We start from the raw sequence: 25997 nt of genomic DNA, 5'->3' as shown, positions 1-25997 counted from the left end.
CTTTTGAAGGTCTTTTTTGATAAAAATTAATGGATAGCAAGGTTCTTATGCCTAAGAAAGATTATTTGCCATGTTGAATGCCAAGTTGTATAGTGGAGATCTCTAAGAGGAAGACAAGTATCATCAAGAAGAGGAGGGTTGTGGCCTAAAGCAAGTTCAACAATGAGCATCTTAAGCTTTTGATCAATCAATTTGGAGCTCTAGATTATGTAAAAGACAAGAGCAATAATTACAAAACGCCCTAAAAAACAATGAACAAGAGATAAGGTATTAAATGGACAACTTGGGTCTAGTTTGGAGACTCATATGATGAGAAGCATATCAAATGAATATTCAAGAAAAAGCCTTACATGCCCAAGGTGAGAGATGCTCTTAATGATACTACTTTATTTTGGTAGTTTGCTGAGTATTTATGTAGCTGCCCTTTTTTTTTATAAGTGTTTAGCTACTCCAAATGTTACAATACACAAAATCCTTAGACAAGCACTTAGAAATGCATGCATAAATGACTCGATGTTTCTAGATTTTGTGCATGATCCCTAATGTAAGGCAGATCATCTTGACAAAATGTACTCTATATATTTTTAAAGGTTGGCTTATGGAATGATTGAACTTTAGAAGATTTTGTGTGAAAGACCCAATTTGTTTTAAGTAAAAGGATGGAGGGTAAAGCAAGGGTCTCCTTGTGTATGTTGAAAGAAAGGTATGTGACTTCTCACCTATTTTTGCCTTTTTTTTACTACCAATTGTGTGGCAAAATGTGGAGAGCTGCTCCTGTTAGCCCTCTAGACATGCTATCATGTGCTTGGTGGCAATACGGTTCGTCGCATTGCTTCTCGGATCAAATTACATGTTCGCTTCTTGCAACTTGGCTGGTTAAATCTCACGACTATGAGCATGGGTGCGGGTATTCGATCCCAGCTTCCGTGAAAAATCCGGCTCTCCGCATTCTCAGTACATTCGCAAAAAACGCAAGAGGTTGCAGAGAGTTACCTCGCCTTATTGTTAACAACCAGGCTGAGATTGAGTACCAATTTCTTTGGAATGCAACCCGTAAAACATGCAAACTGGCAATCTCATGTTACATGTTCTCCTTTATGGGAGACACCAATTATGACAAGACCTCCTTCATAGTGATCTGTGCCATGAAATGTGCCTCCATCCTGCCCAGAGCCACCGACAGAATCTATGCATTTGGCCCACTCCTCTTCATTACAGTGCTCTACATGCACATGCATTCCTAGCTCATCCAGCTCTTTCAGAAATAATTTCAGCAGTCGGACCTCCCTTACAGGCACAGCAAACAACCCCCGTCCTTGTGATCTCAAAAGGCGCCGATGTATCACCTCCTACGCACAAAACATGGTGCTTTCCCTGTCACAATCATATCCATAGCATCATTCATAAAGCTAACCGTCCATGTCAACATGGCATTCAAAAGACTTACTGCCAAAGCTCGAAGACTAGTCTGGTTGTAAATAAGATCACTTCCAATAATCCAATCAAATTTCTCATCATTCTCCAGCTTAGGAAGGTACCTGGACTCCTGTTAACCACCAAAAACAAGCTTAAAAATAAAGAAATCTGATACATGTGCAGCAACACCAACCAAAACATGAAACTATCCACCTTAGAAAACTGGCAACAACTCACGACATCAACAAACCACATCATTGGACAGCTGAAGTAAAATTTGGCAAATGCTGTGTAGTATCAATGGCCACCAACCTCCTCAATTTTGTGCAGTTCATTGCTTGAAGATCCAGACATATCTTCAAGCCAATCTAGAAACCGTACACGAACAAGGCAACGCTGTACATTGAATATGTCTTCTGATACATTTTTTCCATAGTTGTATTCAAAGCAGTAGTTGCATGCTACTTGAGCTGCATGCATTGGATTGTCTTGTGATGCTTTTGCAGCAGGAGTGGAGAAGTTTGAAAGGTCACTATTTGCACACAGAAGAAGAGCATTGTCACAAAGGTTTGCTAAGATATCTGGCACATGATCTGACAAAACAACCTCTGCAGCACCAAGCTTAACCATGAGAAGACCACAAAGACCACAACCACTGCCAAGTTCTAGCACACGTTTTCCTGTAAAATCTTTCTGCATTTCCACGAGTCTCCAGGAAAGTAGCAAAGCAGTGCCCCATACCTTCCAGCCAAGTCCTCCTTTAGTATAGTCCATCTCCTTGACCTAACAGACAGCCACTTTCAGTATTAATATAACAAGTCCAATAAAACAAAAATTGCAGTACAGTTTAATACTAACAACATACTTACACGAATCAAGTAGCTGTTGTGAAATTTTCAGTCAACGGCATCATGTGACCCTGTCAGTGCACTTGACAGGAAGAAAACACCCATCTTTATTCTGATCATGAGGGTTTTGAGAGCCATCTATGAAAGGAAAGATGAATGGCAACAAGTGGAATGCAAAATCACATGAATAGCAATGTTGGCATGATGCGTAGGGCACAAAGTGGCATGTGTGGTAATGTGTTTGCTAACCTCGGTGTGTTTGGGACACATCGTATGAATGCTGGTTATACAAATGCTTTATATAGTGTTGATCATGAGGGAAATGAAGTCAATGTACCATTTTTGGCAACAGTCGCCTAGAACCTAGTTGAGGTTCTGTGCGGTTCAGAGGGACAAACGCCTAGAACCTTGTTGAGGTTTCGGGTCAAGTGAAGTTAGAGATAAAGTATGTGCTACTTGGTAAAATTTCCGAATTGTTCCACCTATGAATAGATGCAAACGGATGGAGAAGGATGACCTCGCAAACCATCCTCAATGATGCACTTCACCTTCAGGTATATCAGATAGAGCTGGCTTTGGATCAGGTTCATTCAAGCTCAGCAAAGAATAGAGGGTCCAAAGTATTCCCTGATGCTCAAGGGGAAGGTTGCATCTCCACTCCCCTGGTTATGGATAGCTCAATTATAGGGTGGATCTCGAATGTACTTGGTTTGCATCAAGGGTACAATATGTTGGCAATATTTCTACCATTAGGATCACTATCCAATGTACTAACCACAAGTTCGTATGCAAGTATGTATGGTTTACACCTAGGCTTTGAAATTATACATTTGTAAGGCTACTAATATGTATGAAATGCATGGAATGTACATTTGGATATCATATACATTTGCAAGGTATATACGGGATGGATGCTATGCAATGTATAGTTGCAAGTGATACAAGAGAAGTACATTTCCATAAGTTACATGTGGTTTGCAATTGATATTTGCTTGACATGAGTATCATGTGCTACATCATTGCCATGATGCATTGTTTATGCATTATTTTGCTGTGGGGTAAGAATAATGCCGGGTTTTGGCATGTGGATGCATCCTTTATTTTTCAAACAGTGGTTACGATTCATGTTTGTGGATCAGAGCTGATTTAGGAGGCTGGAATTTCAGGCATGCACAAGACATGAGTGCCGATAGGTGCACATGTTTGACTATGATACCAGCATGCATTTCTAGTGGCCGCCGATGCCTTTGTGCCACTATAGTGCAACTAGGACGATTGCAAGGATTTCAAAGGGGAGGTCCATCATGGGGGCATGTATTTCTAATGCTTAGCTTTGGTACCATTAAGTGATGCACATGTAAGGTACACATGTGAAGTGCAATTTAGTCAAGTCACAATGATAATTTAAAATCTTTGGCATGGATAACAATGGTAAGAGTTGTTATAAGTCATGTTGGACAGTTACATGTGAGTCGCTAGTGTTAATTTGAGCCTATGATATGAAATGGACCTTTAAAATATCCTATGATGACATTAGGATTGGGCATTTATTAATTAGTTAATGCTAATCTAAGGTCACTTAATATTTGGAACAACTTGAGATTCCTAAGGGTTAGAGTATTAAATGTGCCCATAGTAGCAAGGAGTTTCGGAAACAAAAAGGTAGGAAATGAGTTTCAAACAAGTTTCCTATAGAATTAATTTTTAGGAAACGTTTGAAAAACGTTTCTTATCTATACAGTAAAAAATATGGGTTATAGAATCTATATACATGAAATACTCAAAGATATAATCCTACCTATCCATTATCTACATGACCAATGATCAAATTATACACTGAGCATGAAAACAATGTCAAATCTTTAAAAAAATAGGCGTTATTGACCATTTTTAAATTGCATTTCAATTTTGTTATCAACATGATATTTGAAAGGAAACATTAAATGCCATTTTAAAGCAAGAATAAAAGTAGCAAACATGAATAGAATCATAGAAGTAACCAAATATCAAAGAAGTCCCTAGCCTCATGAACCTTGTCAAATATTCAATACATAAATGGATTATGGAAACTACTAAAAGTCAATCATCCTAAGTCATATAGAATGTATCATGAGTCATGAATGATGTTGAAAGTCCTCCTCCTGATCACTCTCGTTCCTAGAGTTGGAGCTCTCGAGTAGATCCTCATCAATAGCTATAGTGGTACTTGTGCTAGCCGCATTACAAGTATGAGTTGGTATATCTTGTAATTGGAAGAGGCATTTGAAGCATCTCCTTAGTTCATAGAGTGCAAACAATCACATTTGAAGTATGAGTTGGTGTATCTTGTAATTGGAAGAGGCATTTGAAGCATCTCCTTAGTTCATAGAGTGCAAACAATCACAAATTGACTGGAAGGGCAAGATTCATGAATCCCAAGGTTTCAAGTAGAAGGCATGTTTGCAAGAGCAAAAACACGACTTTTAGGCTCTTTCACAAGGGGAAACTGTGCTTTCATGATAGGTTATACTTATTTTAGCCAAAACATCACTTTCGAACCACTGACCTTTTTTTGATGCATAAGAAATGCCTCAAAAAGGTAAGAAACGTTTCTTGCCCGTTTCTGTATGCAACTATGGCACCAGCCAATTAACTCTTAAAACTTTGATCTGAAAATTGATTAATTAATGCTGGAACTTGCTTTCAGAAGGCGCCACTTGGCAAACTTAACCATCTAAGCTGAGAGAAGGTTGTTTCGAGCTAGCTGAGGGCCATTCCAACCATTTGGAGCATTGTGGAGGTTGAGAGAGACTAGAGAGAGATCGTAAACAACAGAGACCAGCTGAGATGAGCCATTTTGAGACACCGGGAGGTCCATTAGCAGCTGGTGACTGCGTCAGTGAAGGGGAGTGAGAGTGCCCAGGTGGTGTGTGCAAAGGAAATGAGGTGTCTTCAGCAGTAGAGAGTGCAGAGAGAGTGGAGACTCGAGTTGGGTGTGTACCAGTGTGGTGCACACAAAGAATAAAAGAATATATTTATACATAGGATATAGTACACTCACACCCACAAGGGTGCAATCACATGTATAAGTAAATTTATGCATGGGAGTAGCAAAGGGCCTTTACACCACAAAGGGGCTTTACACCCAACAAACTCCCACTTAAAGGTCACTTGCGAACCTTTAACCAAATCCCACTAGCCGTATACAATGCTCATGTGGAGTCTTTGCAAGGCTTTTAGTAAGAACATCTGCAAGGTTATCTTGTGTTTTGATCTTAGTCAATGTGACTAGACCATCATCCAGAACCTGTCTCATAAAGTGATACCACACATCAATATGTTTGGTACGTGCATGAAACATGGCATTCTTAGCCAAGCATACAACCCCAAAACCTTGACCAAACGACCAAGCCAAACAGCTTCTTTCGAAGCTTCAGTGGTGGCTAAAATATATTCAGCCTCAGTGGTAGAAAGTAATACTATCTTTTGTAACCTAGAGCACCAAAAAATGGCCCTACCAATCAAGGTAAATATGTGTTACAACTCTATAGAAACAAAATTTGTATCCTTTTTCATTAATTTGTCTATATAATGATTTATTAAATTTGTTTCCTTTGCACTAATTATATATAAAGAAAAGTGCATTGGAGCTGGCCACTGATGAGTGGTCACAGGTTATGGTGGACCCACGCGGTGGGTTAGAGAAAAGATAGTTCACACTTTCACTTATATGGCCCGATTGGGCGCCTATGACTAGAACTCACGCATATCAAGGTTAGACTCGCACACAGAAAAGATTGATGCCTTGAAGTGTGGGCTAGATCTGCCAGAACAGACAATTACAACTTACAATCAACAAGATGGCATGATCATGAAATGCTTGTACAATGTGCATGTGTGGGTTGAAAGCTTGAAATGCATATTTCTTTGCATAGGAAAGTCACATGAAGATTCTGATACTGATTTTGCGATGTATACGGAAAAAGCTTTCATATGACATCCATATTAGGGGGGTCCCTAAATTTTAGGAGGTCCCTAAATTTTAAAAGCCTCGAATTAGCCTAAAAATGCTAGTCCTAAAAAATAGGGATGACATTCTAAAAATAGTAAATTCTGTACCCTGATTGTGCTTACTAAATTTGGTTGTTTCTATTCTTGACAGTATTCAGCCCAAAAAGAAAGGCCATAGAGAAGAGACAAATATCAAGACACTTGTCACACAAGTTTCCAAGTGTCCCACCACTTATCACATCTCATGACATGTGGCTGGACACTTGTCTTGTGCTACTCCACTTTCCCCTTTTGTACTAGCTCTTCCCTCTCCTATAAATAAGAGCTCGTTTTTCTTCATTCAGCATCATTTTTCTTTATACTTGTCACGACTATACAAAATTTGAAATTGACGAATAAACTTTAGAAGAAGATCAGGATTTCAGGAACCATCATACATACTGAACTTGATCTTCTTTTCAAGTTGAGATAGTGACTTAGTCTTCTTCTTCTTCTTATGCCTTTGTCCATGCCCGGATCTTGAGGTTGAAGATGATGAAGTGCTTGATGGGGATGAAGATGGAGACAAGGGTGAAGAATGTCGATGCCTTTGACGATGATGAGGTCTTCCACGAGAAGGGTGTGACTCTTCGTCACTAGAAGAGGGTCCATCAGAGTAGGCGCCAGATGACTTTGAAGAAGAGGATGAGCTTCGGCGCGATCTCTTTCTTTGTCTTGAAGTAGAATGAGACTGCCTCTTAGAAGTAGTTGGACTTCTTGATCAGCTCCTTTCATTGGTATGGCTTTATCTCCTTGAAGCAGATGGGCTTCTTTCCTTGAATTCTTTGGGATTCTCAACTTTTTCTAGTTTGAGAAGTTGCTCACGAATTTGCTAATTCTCCTCTCTAAGACTTTGAATGGCTTGAAGGATAGCACTTGACTAATCCATTGAGATTCTAAGAAAAATATGCTCAAGCACTCAATGCAAGGGCTGAAAACAAACAAACTTATAATTGTAAGCAGTACCAGTGTTGGGGTGAGGACCGAGCCAAAGCTCTGATACCACTGTAAACGCCCCGAACAACGTAGTATGCTTAACAATTATGATATTTGCTTGTTTTCGAGATTTAATATAAAAGAGAATGAACACTTAAAGCTGAAAATGAAAATTACTCACAAAATTACAGCCATGAAAAAGTAATGGAGACAAGATTGAGGGTTGAAAAAGGGCAACCCCCCAAAAACCCCCCTTTCCCCCCCCCCCCCGGCCGAAGAAATGTATTTCTCCTCAACCCAAGTCCCTAGGGAAAGAGCTCAGTTACAATCAACCTGAGAGTGAGGAGAATTTGTATCCCTGAGAGGGAAGAGCTCAGTTACAATCAACCCAAGTCCCTTAGGGAAGAGCTCAGTTACAATCCCTATTTTTTAGGACTAGCATTTTTAGGCTAACTGTTACAATTCTATAGAAATACAATTTGTATCCTTTTTCATTAATTTGTCTATATAATGATTTATTAAATTTGTTTCCTTTGCACTAATTATATATAAAGAAAAGTGCATTGGAGCTGGCCACTGATGAGTGGTCACAGGTTATGGTAGACCCACGCGGTGGGTTAGAGAAAAGATAGTTCACACTTCCACCTATATGGCCCGATTGGGCGCCTATGACCAGAACTCACGCATATCAGGGTTAGACTCGCACACAGAAAGGATTGATGCCTTGAAGTGTGGGCTAGATCCGCCAGAACAGACAGTTACAACTTACAATTAACAAGATAGCATGATCATGAAATGCTTGTACAATGTGCATGTGTGGGCTGAAAGCTTGAAATGCATATTTCTTTGCATAGGAAAGTCACATGAAGATTCTAATACCGTTTGCGATGTACACGGAAAAAGCTTTCATATGACACCTATATTGGAGAGGTCCCTAAATTTTAGGAGCCTCGAATTAGCCTAAAAATGCTAGTCCTAAAAAATAGGGATGACATTCTAAAAATAGTAAATTCTGTACCCTGACTGTGCTTACTAAATTTGGTTGTTTCTATTCTTGACAGTATTCAGCCCAAAAAGAAAGGCCATAGAGAAGAGACAAGTGTCAAGACACTTGTCACACAAGTTTCCAAGTGTCCCACCACTTGTCACATCTCATGACATGTGGCTGGACACTTGTCTTGTGCTACTCCACTTTCCCCTTTTGTACTAGCTCTTCCCTCTCCTATAAATAAGAGCTCGTTTTTCTTCATTCAGCATCATTTTTCTTTGCTGTAAACTGATGTACAGCACCCACAGATAGCCAAAAGCTGGCCCATCCATCCCCATCGTCATCCCCCACTTCTCCATTATCAAATTCCTCCATATTCCCTCTTCTATCACTGTTGTTTTACAGGACAGCAAGCTTGTAAATTCATTACAACACCTCCTTCTCGAGCTCTTTCTTCCATTTTAGCAACAAGAAGCAAGCCCTATCCATATACTGCTGATCAACTATGAAGAAAGGCTGATTTTCCCTCTTTCTTCTCTCATACTGTAAAGAAATCAGTTCTTATCATTGCATAATAGATAGTGCATGTGTGTTTGTACATCTTTGCATGATCTTGTGAGAGTGAGAATTACTTCTCCTCACTCTCAGGTTGATTGTAACTGAGCTCTTCCCTAGCGAACTTGGGTTGAGCAAAAATACATTCCTTCACGGGGGGGGGGGGGGGTGGTTTGCCCATCTTCAATCCTCAATCTTGTCTCCATTACTTTTTCATGGCTGTAATTTTGTGAGTAATTTTCATTTTCAGCTTTAAGTGTTCATTCTCTTTTATATTAAATCTAAAAAACAAGCGAATATCATAATTGTTAAGCATACTACGTTGTTCGAGGGCGTTTACAATATGTACCCGCTAGTAGTCTTGCAAGTATCCAAGTCACCTGCCATATCTGCATCACAATATCCCAACAGATCTAACGTACCCTTTCCATAGTAAATACATTTTCTTTGTGTGCATTTAGGGTATCGGAAGATGCATTTCATTGCCTCCCAATGTGCTTTGCCAAGATTTGACATAAACGTGCTCACAACTCTCAGTGCATGAGTAATATCAGGTCTAGTGGCAACCATAGCATACATGAGTGACCTACAAGCTGAAGCATAAGGAACACCCTTAATAGACCTAGTTGCCTTATCATCTTTTATGCAATTAGCTTTGCTAAGCTTAAGGTATGGTGGTAAAGGAATACCAAGTGGCTTACCATCTGCCATAGAAAAACAATCAAGTACTTTGTTGATGTACTTTTCTTGTGAGAGAAATAAGAGTTGCTACTCTCTATCTCTCATCACACGCATGCCCAAAATGTGTTCAGTTACACCCAAGTCCTTCATGATAAATATTGAATTTAGTTGTCTTTTTAGTGCATTAACCTAGCTTTTATGCTTAACGGCAATAAGCATATCATCCACATAAAGCATAAGGATTATAAGGCTTCCATCATCAGCCTTCTTTATATATTAGCAGTGATTGGCATTGCTTCTTTTAAACCCATGTGAAAGCATGAAGGCATCATATTTTTTATACCACTATCTAGGAGCCTCTTTTAAACCATATAAGCTTCTCTTAAGCCTACACACCAAATGCTCCTTCTCGGGCATAACAAAGCCCTCTAGCTCTCTCATGTATGGCTCTTCTTCTAAATCACTATGCAAGAATGCAATTCTAACATCCATTTAATTAAGCTCAAGATCCATAGATGCTACAATAGCAAACAATACCCGAAGAGTGGTCATTTTGACAACAGGTGAAAAGACTTATTGAAATTCAATCCCCTCTTTCTGTGTATAACCCTTAGCCACAAGCCTAGCTTTGTATTTGGGTTTGCTATCCACACATTTAATCTTATAGACCCATTTGTTAGAAATAGCTTTCCTATCTTTAGGCAATGGAACCAAATCTCAAGTATCAGTCTAATACAAAGATTTCATTTCTTCCTGTATAGCTAGCTCCTACTTTTTCTTTAACTCACATGATAATGCCTCTTTATATGTGAGAGGTTCACTCTCATCTATGATTAAAATTCAGTCCAAAGAGGGATCAAACCTCTGTATAGGTCTCCTAACACATGTGGACCTTCTCACCCAATGATCTGTGTTATCAAACAATGGATCCACATCCAAAGAAATGTCAATGACCTCATTATTTGGCTGTTCAACTGCATTTTCAAGCTGCTATTCATTTTCAACATACAAACTTTGTTGCCCAAGCTGATTTTCAGCATCCCTTTGCTGCCCATTTTCATATGACTCAATAATGATACGCCGATTATCAAAAGAAGTATCAAGTGGACCTGTATTTTCATTGGCTCATGGTAGTTGAAGTGGCTAATCATGCTGAAATTTCACTTTCTTTTTGTCTAAATCACTAGATGTGGCATTTTTCAACAGCTTTGACTCATTCATAGTTGCCTCTGTACGACATACAACACCATCCATACGGTACGATCTATATGGTACGAATTCGTACGTTAAAACGAGCCTATTTGGGCCACTTGGCCTACGCGTCCTCAATCCTATATTTTGTGTTTCCTGCGCTCCCGTTCCTCGTGTATCCTACACAATTGCACTTTTTGGGGAGGTGGGAAGCCTTGGATACCCCATCCCACCCTCTTTTCCAGCCATGCACTTCCCCCCCCCCCCCCCCTGGCAACCCTCTTTGGATTCCTTCCCACTTGCAGCCCTCTCTTTGACCGTTGACCCCTCTCTCTTTGATTGTTTGAACTATAACCCTTCTCTCATCTACAAAAGGTACTCCTCTCCTCCATGTTTCCACACCAATTCAGCAAGCACTTACTATTCTCTAATTCTCGACTTCCTCTCTTGGATCTTGATTCTTGAATGGACTTGTGATTTGTCATTCTTGAATCTCACCTCCCATCCCCTCTTTTCCGCACCCTATCAAAGCATTTGCTATTCTCAAATCTCATCTCCCATCCCCCCCATCCCGCACCCTATCAAAGCATGTCATTCCTATCTCCCATCCCCTCTCTCTCTCTGTTGCTCTTTCAACTTTGCCCCAATCATCGGGCCTCTTGAGTCTCCCTCCCTTTCAACTTTCAAGACTCAAGTTTCAAGAGTTGAAACTCAAGCGTCTCTCTCTCTCTCTCTCTCTGTTGCTCTTTCAACTTTGCCCCAATCATCGGGCCTCTTGAGTCTCCCTCCCTTTCAACTTTCAAGACTCAAGTTTCAAGAGTTGAAACTCAAGCGTCTCTCTCTCTCTCTCTCTCTCTCTCTCTCTCTCTCTCTCTGTGTGTGGCCTCTTTATCCGTCATCGGCACCATGACTCGTGAGAAGCACGAGGGACACAAAGAAGTCCAACTCCCACCATTGGACATGCAAGTATTGCGGGAAGCGCTATACAAGTGGTGCAACTCGGCTTCTCCAACATCTTTCCAAGACAAGGGGGCAAGTTGCTCCATGCAAGGAAATCCCTCAAAACATCACGGAGGAGATTCTCGCAAAGATGAGAGGGAGATCCACAAAAGGAGGAGGAAGTGGCTTATCGGCACCAACTCCTATGCCTACTAACGAGGAAGCATCAAACGTGGGTGTATCTTCAACCAATGCAGAAGAGGCCTCTACCATTGGTGGTGGGGGTTCAACGTCCGCATCCGGCTCCGATAAAAAACAAAAAGTGGAGGCTCATGCAGTGCCGATAAAAACAATCCTCTCTCTCTCAAGCTCCCGATCATGTGTGTGGATCGGTTGCTTTTCTTAGAGAAAGGCAACGACTTGCAGACATTAAAATTGCATGCACGATGATTGAGTGCAATTTTGCATTCAATGTCCTAAAGCAAGAGCAATGGAGAAAGAAGATGGTAAAAGCCATTGCCAATGTGGATCCATGTGAAGGATGGACCGGTGTTACATACAATGATATGAGGACGAAAAAGATTGATGAAGAGAAGGAGAGGATTGATAGAGCCCTCGATCCTATTCCGGCCGCATGGATAAAATATGGTTGCTCCATTCTGACCGATGGATGGAGTGATCATAAGAAACGGGGCATCATCAACATACTCGTCTCATGTCCACTCGACACTTACTTTTTGCGGACCATAGACACCAGCAAGAGGGGGAGGAAATCGATGGGGGCGCATTCATCTACCGCCACATTCGACAAGCTATCATTGAGGTATACATTGCAATTTGCCTTGTAAATTTATTTCACTTCCTTTCATTATGATAATATCATGATTGAATGTTGATTTATGCATAACTATCTATCTCCCTATTCTAATAATTAATTTCTCTCTAGTATCTATGATCTATCTCAATTCTCTCTTTCCACCCAGGCCGCAAGGTCCCCGACCCTCGAGTCCCATCTCTCTTCATTTTTGAATCTTAAAAGTTGAAAGTTAAAACTTGAAACTTAAAAGGCTCAAGTTTCAACTCTCTCTAGACTCAAGTTTAAACATTTAAAATGTTATGGTTAAGTGTTTAAACACTTAACCATAACATTTAAAATTTATTGTTTTAACTTTTAGACTTTGAAATTTGAAGTTTATACTTTACAATTTAGACTTTAGCATTTACAATGATCAATCTTATGTGCATCACTGCATTGTGTAGGTGAATGTTGATACATTCAAGTTAAAGAGCGACACTCTTCCAAGTATACATAAGGAGGTGGACGAGAAGGAGATGATTTTTGCAAAGCTCTATAAAGAGCTTATAGCAACAGATACTCATTTAAAATGTTATGGTTAAGTGTTTAAACACTTAACCATAACATTTAAAATTTATTGTTTTAACTTTTAGACTTTGAAATTTGAAGTTTATACTTTACAATTTAGACTTTAGCATTTACAATGATCAATCTTATGTGCATCACTGCATTGTGTAGGTGAATGTTGATACATTCAAGTTAAAGAGCGACACTCTTCCAAGTATACATAAGGAGGTGGATGAGAAGGAGATGATTTTTGCAAAGCTCTATAAAGAGCTTATAGCAACAAATACTCGTGACACTTATACTCAATGTGCTCGTGGGCAAGGAGTTCAAGTACGTGGTAGCGGGGGTATGGTCATTCAATGCCCTCCATCATCGAGGAGAGGTGGTTCAAGTGGCTTACAGACATATGTAAGGCGGGCTCTAGTACCTCATATCCTGTGCCTCGTGATGACATCCCACCCTTCCCTACATAGCCGCTATCTAGGGAGCCATCATTTGATGATGATGGTAATCTCATCAGTGAGTATAAGTATGAGTGTGTCTCATCATCGAATGCCGAGGAGTCATCTTCAAACTCTCTTGATGAGCACTCAGATGGTTCTGATGATGATGATGATGATAGTGATGCCTCATCATAGATTCATAAGTTTCTTTTTTTTTGTATTAGTTATATCATATACTAGACCGTAGTTGTAACGCGTGTTTTGCGTAGCCCATGTGACCGCGATGGTCACCTTCATATTCATCTTATTCTGTAATGAAATGGCCATTTCTACTTTAAATATATATTCTATGATCTATAATTTAATGATTTATGGTTTTTGTTATTTAAAAAATCATCTTAATTTTTTTTCGTACTAAAATCATACCATACCTTATAAAATCATAAGATACCATTTAGTACAGTATTTGATCGTACCGTACCGTATCGTACCTTTTATACCTGATAACTATGGACTCATTAAATACCACATCTCGGTTGCCTACTACCTTTTTCATGCTTGGAACCCAAACTCTACAATCCATTTCAACTTCATCTCCATAACCCATGAAGATGTCTCTGTGGGATTTCATGTCAAGTTTGGTTCTCTTATCAACAAGTACATGTATATAGCATTCGCTGCCAAAGGCCCTTAAGAGATCATATGAAGCAAGTTTGGCAACACAATCCTCTTCAAGGATGCCACTCTTGAGTGCAAGATGTGGAGATCGATTACAAATATACACTGCAGTTTTAGGTACCTCTCAATAGTTGCGAAAGATTAGCTATGGACAACATCCACCAAATCTTCTCATATAAAGTGTGATTAATTGGCTCAGCCACACCATTAGATGATGGATTATAAGGGGATGTAAACTCCCGTTTAATCCCATTTACATCACAAAACTTATTGAATTGTTTAGATACATACTCCTCCGCATTGTCTATTATTATGCATTTTAAATTTAAACCCTTTTGAGTACTAACAAATGCATAAAACCTTTTAAAGGTGTCCAATACCTCGCTTTTCTGCTTAAGCAAGTAAACCCATAGCTTTCTAGAACGGTCATCAATAAAAGACACAAAATAACAGAAACCACTATGAGTTTTTATCGACATGGTATATACATCAAAATAAACTAAATCCAAAGTACATGCCTTCGTAGAGGTTCCATGAGAATATGAACTCTTTACATGTTTTCCCAATACACATTCATCACAAAAATCAAGCTTTGAGTTTTTTACATCAACTCTTCCAAGTGACAAAAGTGCATATAAACCCTTTTGGCTCATGTGTCTAAGACACTTGTGCCATAACTCCATGTGTGAGTGCACTTCTGCAACTACAACAAACTTTTCAGAAAGTGCCTTGCAGTGAAGATAATAAAGAGTTCTCTTTTTACTGCCTCTAGTGACTAGCATGGATCCTTTCTGTATCTTTCACATTCCACCACCAAAGGTAGTGATGTAACCCCCGTTGTCTAACTACCCAACAAAAAGCAAGCTCTTCTTAATGCCAAGTACATACCTAAGATCATGAAGAATCAATTATTGACCATTTTCAAAAGCCAAGTGTATGGTGCCTACTCCTTCAATATCACATGCATGGTTATTCCCTAGATAAACTTTTCCAAAGTTACCTATTGCGTAAGAAGAAAAACACTCCAAAGATGGAGTTACATGAAATGAAGTACCACTGTCAACAATTCACAATTATAACAAGCCATCATGAGTAGACAACAAGGCATCTATCACATCCCTTTTAGTGATATACATGTCTTCCATTGACATAGCATATGGACTTGAAGATACAGCCAAAAAATTAACATCTTTATTTTCTTCTATCTCCTCAATAGCAACATTAGATACCCACATTTACAATCCTTCTAATTCTTTTTGCCTTTTGCAATAGCCTACTTCTTGCGTTCTTGCTCCTTTTTATAATACCTGCAATAACGCTTTTTATGTCCTTTGCGACCACGCTTATAGCAAGTGACATCTTGTCATTTTTCCTTGCTTTTGCTGCGATTTTTGTTCTTTTCTGCAGCATTTGACCTCTTTTTAGTTCGTCCTCTTACATTGTAGGCTGATCCACTGTTTTCCCTACTTGCCTTGCATCTAATCTCCTCATTGAGAATAGAACCACGCACACCATCAATGTCAAGTCGAGGTTGTTGCTCAATGACACAACCAATGCTTCCCATGAATCTAGTAAAGTCATGAGCAAGAAGATACCTTCAGCATAAGATCAAAAGCCAATAAGTCTGCATCCTATAACTGACTCAAAAGACCGACAAATGCATTTAAGTGCTCTGGGGCCGGCTTAGACTTATCAAGCTTCAAGTTGACCAACTTTCGCATGGGATGGACCTATTTGACATGAGTTGTATTCTCATACATAGCCTTGAGTTTCTCCCAAACTGCATATGCAGTGGTGAGTCCCTTGATATCAACCAAGATATCATCTGCGAGACTGCCATTTTAACGTAACTGATAGCTTTTTTATTCATTTTAGCCCAATTCTCATGTGACAAAGCAACAGATTTATGTTCTGCCAAAGCATCATCACAATCCTTCAAAAAAAATATACCCTACATACAATCTTTCCAAAGATCAAAGCCATTGCCATCAAATTTGTGAATCTCAAAAAGATTCTTTGTGTCAGATGTAAATGCATTGCCAACCACTTACAACAATAAAATACTGAATAGTTTCAACCAATAGCAAGGTTGCTGAATATAACAGCAAGTATTCAAACTTGTACTTCCAAAACTGCCCGAGAAGCAGATATTATGCTGCAATCTCAGTCCCAAGGGCTGATTACAGCATATACATAAACCAAACCTCATAGGTATGCATAAAAGACAGCTCCCACTTCAATAATACATCACCATAATGCCCAAATGCAATAACCAAAGTGTTGTATGTACCACTGTTTCACTGCACAATGAGCATTTAGCAATACATGTACCAACAGAAGCTGCCCTTTTACAACATTTAATACATCGGAAGTCCAAATTTCTCCCACTCAGTAATGAATCTGCTGTAATTTCATTGTCAAAGCACAAATCAACACCAAATGCATCACCGATGCGAAAAGCCCCAAAATTTTTGCAATAAATCTACCCCAATTGCATTAATACATCATCATGAGTATCAAAATACGGGCAAATGTTACACAAATTTCACAATTTTTGCAAAACCCCCAAATTACAAGGTCCAAATGTGCACAAACTTCAATGAAATTGGACAGCTGAGCAAAAGCCCCAAAATTTCCAAGGCAAATACGCATGTTTGCAATTTATGGAGCAAATGTCTCTGTTTTGCATGAACAGCATCAAATTTGGGAAAAGCCCTAAATTTCGGGGCACAAATCTTCACAAAATCTGAGCACTGTGCTTACGCATGCAACTTACGCGTGCGAACCCCTGTCAGTAAGCAAGGTATCTCCTTCTCAGAAAAGTTTAAAAAAAACCGACGAGAAATGCATGAAATGTGTCGAAAATGCGATATCGTCTGCACACAAAAGTGACAACCTGCCTGTCTCTTCGCACGCGCAAAGATTGACCCGTACAGTCCTCGGGAAGCACGCACACTCTTGCTGCAACTCTGATACCAATTTGAACTAACTAACGATTCTGACTGGTCACACGGACTGTCACTTGCCTTTCGCCAACTAAAAACACTGTCTTTTGCACACAAAAGTGCCAACCTGCCGGTCTCTTCACATGCACAAAGATTGACCTATACAATCCTCCGGAAGCACGCACACTCTTGCCGCAACTTTGATACCACTTTGAAGGGGAGCAAGAGTGCCCAAGTGGTGTGGGCAAAGGAAATGAGGTGTGCTCATCAGTAGTAGAGAGTGCCGAGGGAGTGGAGACTCAAGTTGGGTGTATATCAATGTGATGCACACAAAGAATAAAAGAATGTATTTATACTTAGGGTACGGTACACTCACACCCACAAGGGTGCGGTCACATATACAAGTAAATTTATACACAAGAGTAGCAAAGGGCCTTTACACCACAATCAGAAGGCCATCCAGCTATAGGCGATTGTTGGCCTAGCCTTTGGAGTTACTCACAATAAGTTCCTAGAGGTGTGAAACAGCTAGCGACAGCATTTTCACTCTCAAAGATTATTCTATAGCTGATTCTGGCACTTTCCTATGACAGAAATTTGACATTTCTCTCTTCTCGGCTTTCTCTCTCTCCTCTACAAGAAATTCCTAAGAAAATTTCAACCATTTTCAAGGCTTGGTGGAGAGTAGCTATGTTTTTTACACTTTATATCCTAATTTACAGAAAAAACTAGGGCTCATCAACCACCTTGGGTCCTATGCCCACCATCTCATTACACAAATCAGCTGCCATCTTCATCAATCTTCCTCTCTTTAACTCAACTTTCAAGCCACTATCTTCTTCAATCACCCTACATTCTCTCTCCCTCTCCCTCTCTCTTTCCCTCGCCTTCTCTTCCTCCTATCCCTATTCGTCTCCCTCTCCCTATCCCTTTCTCACCTTCTCTTCCTCTCGTCTTCCTATCCCTCTCCCTCTTCCCCTCTCTCCCTTTCCCTCCCTCTCTCTCACTTTCAAGTTTCATTCATACATATTACATGCTCTCCCTCTCCCTCTCCCTTTGCCAAATCCCTCTTCCTCTCCCTCTCATCCTTTCTTCTCATTCTCCTCCACGATGCCTAGGTCTCTTCATGATCTATCTTTAAGTTGCACATTTTATATGTATGTAGGCTGACTTTATATATAATTTATATGTATTTTTTAAATGAACATACAAAAAAAACATTCTATTCTTAAGATTTTTGTATATGTTCCATATCCTACATATTCGCATAATGAACATATCATACTAAATGTATGAAACCACCATGTGAGTAATCTCAATGTACTTCATTCAATTGCAATAGAACTTAAAGAAATACTACAAGGGATACCAGTTTTGGGGGCCCGTCAAGCTTTCCTTATCCAAGATTCAATCAATAGCAATCTTGTACTTCTTATAATTAGTGATTAATCATATCATTTACCACCCTATCCAAGAAGGACGGCTGGTTAAACCCTAAGCTTGTCATTAGAGCATGCCGTGTTCTACCTCTAGTTACAAATAACCCCTCTACTTTGTTGTATCTCCCCTCTAGAAATTTTTGCATGGGATTAGACACTACCTATTGTGAGGTAAGACCTTCCCATTTCGTTTTTTTATGCTTTGTGTTACAAGTTCTATCATCCATTAGTTATGTGAAACTTTCATGTATGACCTCTATACGTAATGACACTCTAGTGAGTATTTAGGAGTGAACACATTCTACACTACTAAGCATTTAATAACTGTCAAAAGTTTTGGTGAATACCTAGGCCTACATATCGAGGCCCTAGTCCTTAAACCTTCATATCACCTATCACATCACTTTAGCACTTCAATTTACTTTCTACTTGCAAGAGCTCTCTCTCTCTCTCTCCTATTGTATGTAGATAACATTGTATTGATAGCTGACTCTCCAGAGGGTTTACAGAGACACTTGGACGCATTACACTCCTATACTTTGGACAGTGGGCTTTCAGTGAACCTTGGTAAAACCAAGGTGATGGTATTTAATACTACACCACAATGGGTCATGAGATCGGCGCCTAAATTCACATATGGATCTGAGGAACTGGACTATGTGGATTCTTATGCATACCTGGGAGTCTTATTCACAGGGCCCACCTTTTCAATGCGAGAGGCAACAGACACTAGACTGACTCGCGGATACATAGCACTTGGTGGTTTGAAGAGGATGTGCTCACAGGTGCAATTCCAATAACCCCGCACCAAGCTATAGTTCTTTGATACACTGGCCACATCCACACTACTTTATGGAGTACGGATATGGAGGCCCAATCTTGACCACCGTACAGATGGGGGCGCACTTATGACCGATGGAGGTCGATGGAGAAACCCCTAGTGTCCATGATATCCACGATGATCAAATGTAAGGCCTCAGTGCCACATGAAATCATCAGAGCCAAGCTAGCAGCTACACCGATTGTGGTAGAAGCCCTCACCCGATCGATCGCATACATACATAGCCTATGGGACTTACCCAGACATAGATATGCATGGTTGGCCCTTGGGTCCTCCAGGCAACTTGCCAGAGAGGGTGATACTTCATGTTGGTATGCATAGATGTCGGCCTGTCTGGTTTGAGCTGCATGGACAAGTTACCCCTATCCGGTACTCCCTTGGTGCACTATCTCTTGATCTGAGCAGGTTAGAGATTCGCAAGATCATGAGGATGGATCTTACCCACTTGGATATCAAGCGCACATGGTTGATGCCAGCGCAAGAGCTAGGGACAAAGATGGCTTTCTACCGCGAGCATTTCCTTCACACTACTGACGATGGATTTATTGTTCGCCCGAGATACATGGACACCCATCTTTCCCATGGGATCAGATGTACTATTGGCCAGTTGCGCACCTCCTCACATCAGCTAGAGATTGAGACTGGCAGATATAGATCTATCCCACCAAAGGAGCACATATGCCAGATATGCCAATTAGAGCCAGAGACAGAGGAGCATTATATATGCCGATGCCCACCGTATTAGGAGGTCCGTGATCGTTTCCACTGTCTCTTTAGAGACGGATTTGGACCACTATCCAGAGTCGTGGATTTTACCGATCAGCGATGCCTTGGCCTCTTTCTTCTTGAGATACGACGGCTTCATGACATGCGCCTCAGAAGTACAGCTGCTCCAGGACATCGAAGCCCTTCGCAGAGGCAACTCACGGACTTTTTTGCAAAGGAGACTCAGAAGACTTCAATACAATTACAGCCATAGTCCACACGAGAGCCTCTCCCACCACCATAGTCCACACACAGACAAGGAGTATTGATTGATCGAGCCATTCAGCTTAACCGATCCAGATGTCCTAGGCCTCAACACAGACACCGACAACACCTTCATAGGCGGATACAGGGGATTATTGCTCGGGCTAGAGCTAGGCCCTCCATACCCACATGAGATTGTACCATTTGGAGCTCATTGTTACTAGATAGAGCTCTATGTTTACACATAGCCATAGTTAGTTTCCTTTCTTATTTTGCTTTCTACTACATATTTTGCCCAAACAGTTATCCCATCATACATATGATTGTAACTCATGGTCTCATAGGTCATTTTGGCCTTTTGTAGACGTTAATATATCATTTCATCTCTCTCTCTCTCTCTCTCTCTCTCTCTCTCTCTCTCTCTCTCTCTCTCTCTTTTCGTGAAGATAATTGAATTAAGTAGTAAATATTTACATCAGACCATCAGGTGAGCATTCTCTCTGTGTATCTCTTACTTTCTGTTACATCAGATCACCGGGTCATCCGAGAAACTCTCTCTCTCTCTCTCTCTCTCTCTCTCTCTCTCTCTCTCTCTCTCTCTCTCTCTCTCTCTCTCTCTCTCTCTCTCTCTCTCTTTTTCGTAAAAGGTAATTGTATTAATTACGAAAAAAATACAAGATTACTTGATTACAAGATACATGATGACACAAAGCCATCATGTGAAGAGGTTCTCTCTTTCTTTCTCTCTCTCTTTTTTCTGATTACAAGAGACACGAGGGCCCTAGGCCAACGCGTGGGGAATCCCCGTAGTAATGTACTAAAAAGGTTACACCAATCATGGCAACGACCCAGAGGCAATTGCCATATGCCACGGATGCAAATCCTCCCGAGGGAGCAAGTCGGAGTGTCGGATGAGATCTAGCTGCCAATGCAAGAGCCCTTTAAGCCTGGCAATATGTCGCGGTACATTAGAGGCCGAATCAAAGAGAAAAGCATTGCGCGTGGTCCAAATGTGCCAGCATCCCCAATATTTGAAAAAGTGAAATAAGATCTTCACATGCAACTGTGGCGGTGTGGGATACTTCGGGCGCACAAAAACCCAGTCGAAAGGAGTTAGCGAGGACCCCACCACCGCGCGCCAAATGTGCGACAAGAGTGACTAGATATTCTTGGCGAGCGGGCAAGAGAGAAAACGATGTCGGGCCGATTCCGCCGGTGTGGTACAGAAGAAACAATTGCCATTCGAGATGCGACGCTTGGCAAGGGCCGAGGCCAGAGGAAGACCACCAATCATCACCCGCCAAAGAAAGACCTTGCATTTGAAAGGTGTCTTATTTAGACAGCCCTCCATCAGCATTTTCTGCCACCATGACAGCGATTTCCGCAGTCCCCAAACAGTATTAGCTTTCTCACCCAGCCATTGGTGATCTTGAATGAGAAGATGATACACCTGATTAGTAGAGACCTTTTCCAGACTTAGCCGGCCTGCAAGGTCCCAGTCCTGCCAAAAGGCGATCCATAGCCAGGGCAGGAAAGGGTTGCCTACCCTGAAGCTCTGACGAAAGCTGTTCCCATAAATCACGGTATCCACGCGGGATCTTGAAGAGTCGCCTAGCAGTCCGAAACGATACGAGGACATTGCGAGTGGCAAGGGTAGCATCCGCAACCGACGTCACACCTAAACGGACCATGCGATTAAATCTTGGTCTGAGCTGATGTTTATCTTCCCATGAAAGGAGTCTCGATATTGCCAACAATTCCAGCTGAAAGGAGTTAGTCTGCAAGCGGTCCCCTACTGGGTGCCAACGGGCCTTTGGGAGCACCACTTTCCAAGAGCCGACCAAGTGCAGTAACAAAGAGGAAGAGGGACTGGAAAAACGAGAGTCAGCATTAAGGACATGCCACCAGGAGGCCCGAAGCCGTGTGTTACCATGGCGGAGCCCGCTGTCCTCAAGAAAATAACGGGCTATGATGGTCCACGGGTGATGATCCACACACATGGCACGAAAAAGGGACCAACGGAGAGCTAACATATGAGTGTGTGCATCCAAAATAGCTCCACCACCCATGCGCTTGAGGGTACATGCATGTGACCATGAAATCCACGAAATGCCTGCCTGCAGTGAATCCTTCTTCCATAGCATGAAATGGATGGGATGAGTGAGAGCCTTCAAAGTACTAGGCGTCCATGGCAACAAAGGCAGGAAATACGTTAGCATTGGTAGCATGATTGTCTGGGCCACTTTGAGGCGGACATGGAATGGCCACGCTTGCGACTTCCAATACATAAACTTCGCCGCCAGTTTTTGTGAAATCCACTCCAGCAGGTCTTTTGGCCGTACATCCACCCCCAATGGGTATCCAAGCTGCCTGACAATGGAACCACGGGAAACCACCTGGCCTTGCCAGCCTAAGGACTGTAAATCAAGCTCCGTACAACTGAGAATGGCTGACTTAAAGGCATTGATGCGAAGCCCAGAGGCCTGACCAAAGAGTGTCCAAACATCTAATGCCCTTCGAATGTTGTCCCTGTCCGCCTGCAAAATCATAAAGGTGTCATCAGCCAAAGATTGGCTAACGAAGTGCTGACCCAACGGAAGAGACAGCCCGGTCAGCTGAGCAGAGGCTGCCATGGAGGATAACATTGAAAGGACCGGGTGAGTCGCCAGGGCAAAGAAGAGAGGGCTCAAAGGACAACCCTGTCTGAACGAGTGTGCAAGGACAAATGGCTCTGTAACCCCACCATTAAGCATAACTCTGGAGGAAGCCGCAGCACTAATGGTGTAGATCAATCGGGACATCCGGGTACCAAAGCCCATAGCAGACATGAGATCTGCAATGAAAGACCAGTCCACATAATCAAACGCATTTTCCAAGTCCAATTGAATCAATACCACTTCCTGACCGGAGTGCCACGCATAGTCAATAGCCATTTGCACATTTAAGATATTATGCAGAATGTTGCGGCCCTTAATGAAACCATATTGGAGAGGATGCACAATAGCTGGAAGGTGCTTGTGAAGCCGATTCGCCAGCACTTTGGAGTAGATTTTATACATGGAGCCCATCAAAGAGATTGGTCGCCAGTGTTGCAGCTTTGACGGCGAAGGGACCTTTGGAATTAGTTTGATAAGGCCTTCTTTCCATGAGGAGGACATGACCCCTGTTTCCCAAACCTGCTGAAACATGACCACCAATGGCTTCACCAAGTGCGTGGCCGAGGTCTGAAAGAATTCATTAGTGAGACCATCCCAGCCAGGACTTTTATCCTTCGGCAGGTGCAACAAAACATCCATAACCTCTTCCTCGCAAATATCCGCCTCCAAAGTGGCTTGCATATCAACTGGAACCTGCTGGCGGACCAGATGATAGAAGACCGAGCGGGCATGCGTAACCTGGCTAGAAGGCGAGGAAGAAGAACCAAGAAGTTCCATAAAATAGTTTCTGCACATAGTGACAATGGTCTGCGGATCAGTGACCATGCGACCTTCCGAATCCTGGAGTCTGGTCATATTTTCGCGAGCCGGAGATGCATGCAAGGCGCGAAAGAACTTATGAGACTGGCAGGCACTATCTTGCAATGTGTCAGTCAAGTTGTGCAGCTTGGCCTGTTGATAAGATTTCAACTGAAACACTTGAATAAGATGGGCCAAGCGCCTCTCCAGTGACAGCAGAAAATCATCATCTGGGGAATCCAGAAGCAAGGAACGGACCAAAGCCAGTAAGTCTTCTGCTGCATGTCGACGTCGGCGGCAAAGCGAGGCATGATGGATCCCATACTGTCGAGCAACCCGCTGCACATTAGAGAGCAGCCGTGCAAATGAAGGCAAGCCCTCAGAGGCGAAGTCCAATAAGAACCTCTCAATCAACTGCTACATATAGCCCTGGAAAATTGAATGCTTTAAATAAGAGGAGTTGAAACGTAAAGGGAGCCTATCCAGCAATTGCACAAAAGGTGCAATAGATTGTGCCCGCATCTCAAGCTGGAGGGGGAAATGGTCCGACAACGCATATTGCTACAAGACCTTCATTTCCAGCATCTCGGGAAGAAAATCATCCCCCTGCATGATATACATTCTGTCCAGTCGCGACCAGGTAGTTGCATATTGTGCGGAATGAAAAGTAAACCCTGAAAAAGAAGGGTGAAGCCACGACCAAAGATCTTGCTTGAGTACGTGCAAAGCAAAGGAACTCCACACCCGGCTTTCCGGCGTATCCATTACCGAATGCCCTGAAGTGGACTGAGAAGAGTCAACACACATATTGAAATCTCCCATCAAAAACCCCCTTCGGCCGAGTGACATGGAGCCCTGCAAAGTGGACCAAAGATCCCGTCGGGATGCGGGATCATTCGGAGCATAGAGGCCCAACAGCCATAAAATCTCTCCTTTAAATAAGACTTCGATCACCAGAAAGCGGCCCTGCACATCATTTTGAACAAGGACAGGCTGATATTTCTCATGGACAATCATCAGCACACCCGAATAGTGCGTAGCAAGGGTCCCTGCATAAAACAGACAGAATCCATGACAATCCATCACTTTTCCTGCTTCACCGTGACTTTTGTGCTCAACTGCACACAATGCGTCTCACTGGTTCTCATGCAAGACGGTCCACATGGCATGTTGCTTATGGCGAGAGCAAATGCCTCGCATATTCCACGTGGCTATCTTCATGTATCCTCAAAGAAGGAAGTCAGGAACGAGGCGCCTGCTGCCTCGATTTCACCTTTTCCGCGAGAGCATCCAGGACACCCTCATCCAGAAAATCAGCCAATACTGCAAAAGAATTCTGGCGACCTGCTTTAGAGGTAGAAGGGAAATCCACTGCCTTGGGAGAGGAGCGGAGATAACGCCGATCCCAAGGTGTAATAACATTACCTTTGGCATCAAACGCCAGCTTGGCAGGTGGGCCTTTGGGGCCGTCAGTATAGGCTCTCCTTGGAGACTGATTACGGGGGGCAGACGGGGCCGTAGGACGCACAGCCTGCTGTGAAGTGGATATTTCTTTCCGGCGCGTATACGTGCGCACGGAATCCTGGGAAGCAGTAGGCCCAGGATCCGCCAGGCGTGCATCCAACTTTTTACCTTTTTTGGGACGTGCCTCAATCCAGTCAGTGCGACGGGAATCCACACTCAGGACCTGTTGTTTGCCTTTATCCATGACATGAGGAGACTGAAGGGCTTCCTGGGGCGTGGCATCAAGCACCATATCATCCTTGGGCAGCACAACCTGCGCATCCTCCGAAGACGATTGCCTTTCAGGGCATTCGGCCATGAAATGCCCCAATTTACCACATGAAAAGCAGTGTCCCGCAAAGTTGCCCCATTTTAAGCAAAAATACAAAGGATGCATGGCCGAACAATTGAGGCGAAGCCACGCGGGCCTTTTCCTGGCAATGTCCCATAGCATGCATAAGCGGTTGCGGTTCATCGCCCTGAGGCTTGGGGGAACCAGCACTGTTCCCACAACCGCCATCGCATCCTTCAACATGGGCCAATAGACCGCCGGACAATTTTCCACCTCCACCCACACCGGGCATTCGCGTTGAAGCACACGTTGGAAGTCGGCCATGGGGCGCCATGGCACAACATGGACCAAGCGGCGATCAAAGAATAGTGGCAACTTGGACAGGAGCTCAGCTCCATGCGTTTCCGATTTCAGCAGCACCTCATAAAAGCCGCGAGGTCCAAGGAAGATCTCCTCAACAGACTCCCCTTGCAATAGATGGTGCAA

At 42.2% G+C, this 25997-nt stretch overlaps 1 protein-coding gene and 1 pseudogene across 2 annotated transcripts in view; one reads left to right on the top strand and one right to left on the bottom strand.

Annotated features, from left to right (window-relative positions):
• Positions 1-371: 371 nt before the first annotated feature.
• LOC148027156 (protein-lysine N-methyltransferase rrg1-like) overlaps positions 372-25997 on the bottom strand; it is an 80451-nt gene continuing 54825 nt past the window's right edge. Inside the window, exons 2-4 of one of the 2 annotated variants that reach the window (XM_087691699.1) lie at positions 1729-2199; positions 1448-1546; positions 372-1349 (exon numbers count right to left, since the gene is read on the bottom strand). In XM_087691699.1, coding sequence (XP_087547825.1) covers positions 1077-1349; positions 1448-1546; positions 1729-2199 — 843 coding nt within the window. In that variant the 3' untranslated portion in view covers positions 372-1076. Of the gene's footprint in view, positions 1375-1447; positions 1547-1728; positions 2200-25997 lie in introns of both variants that reach the window. The other variant, XM_087691700.1, reaches the window with a different exon arrangement.
• LOC148027157 (uncharacterized) lies at positions 19717-20454 on the top strand (annotated as a pseudogene).

This window comes from Lygodium microphyllum, chromosome 13 (assembly GCF_053477565.2).
Source record: "Lygodium microphyllum isolate KBCC chromosome 13, Lygodium_microphyllum_v1.1.10, whole genome shotgun sequence".
Taxonomy (NCBI): Eukaryota; Viridiplantae; Streptophyta; class Polypodiopsida; order Schizaeales; family Lygodiaceae; genus Lygodium; species Lygodium microphyllum.
The sequence above is the reverse complement of the archived record's forward strand: the minus strand, read 5'-3'. Positions and strand labels throughout refer to the sequence as shown.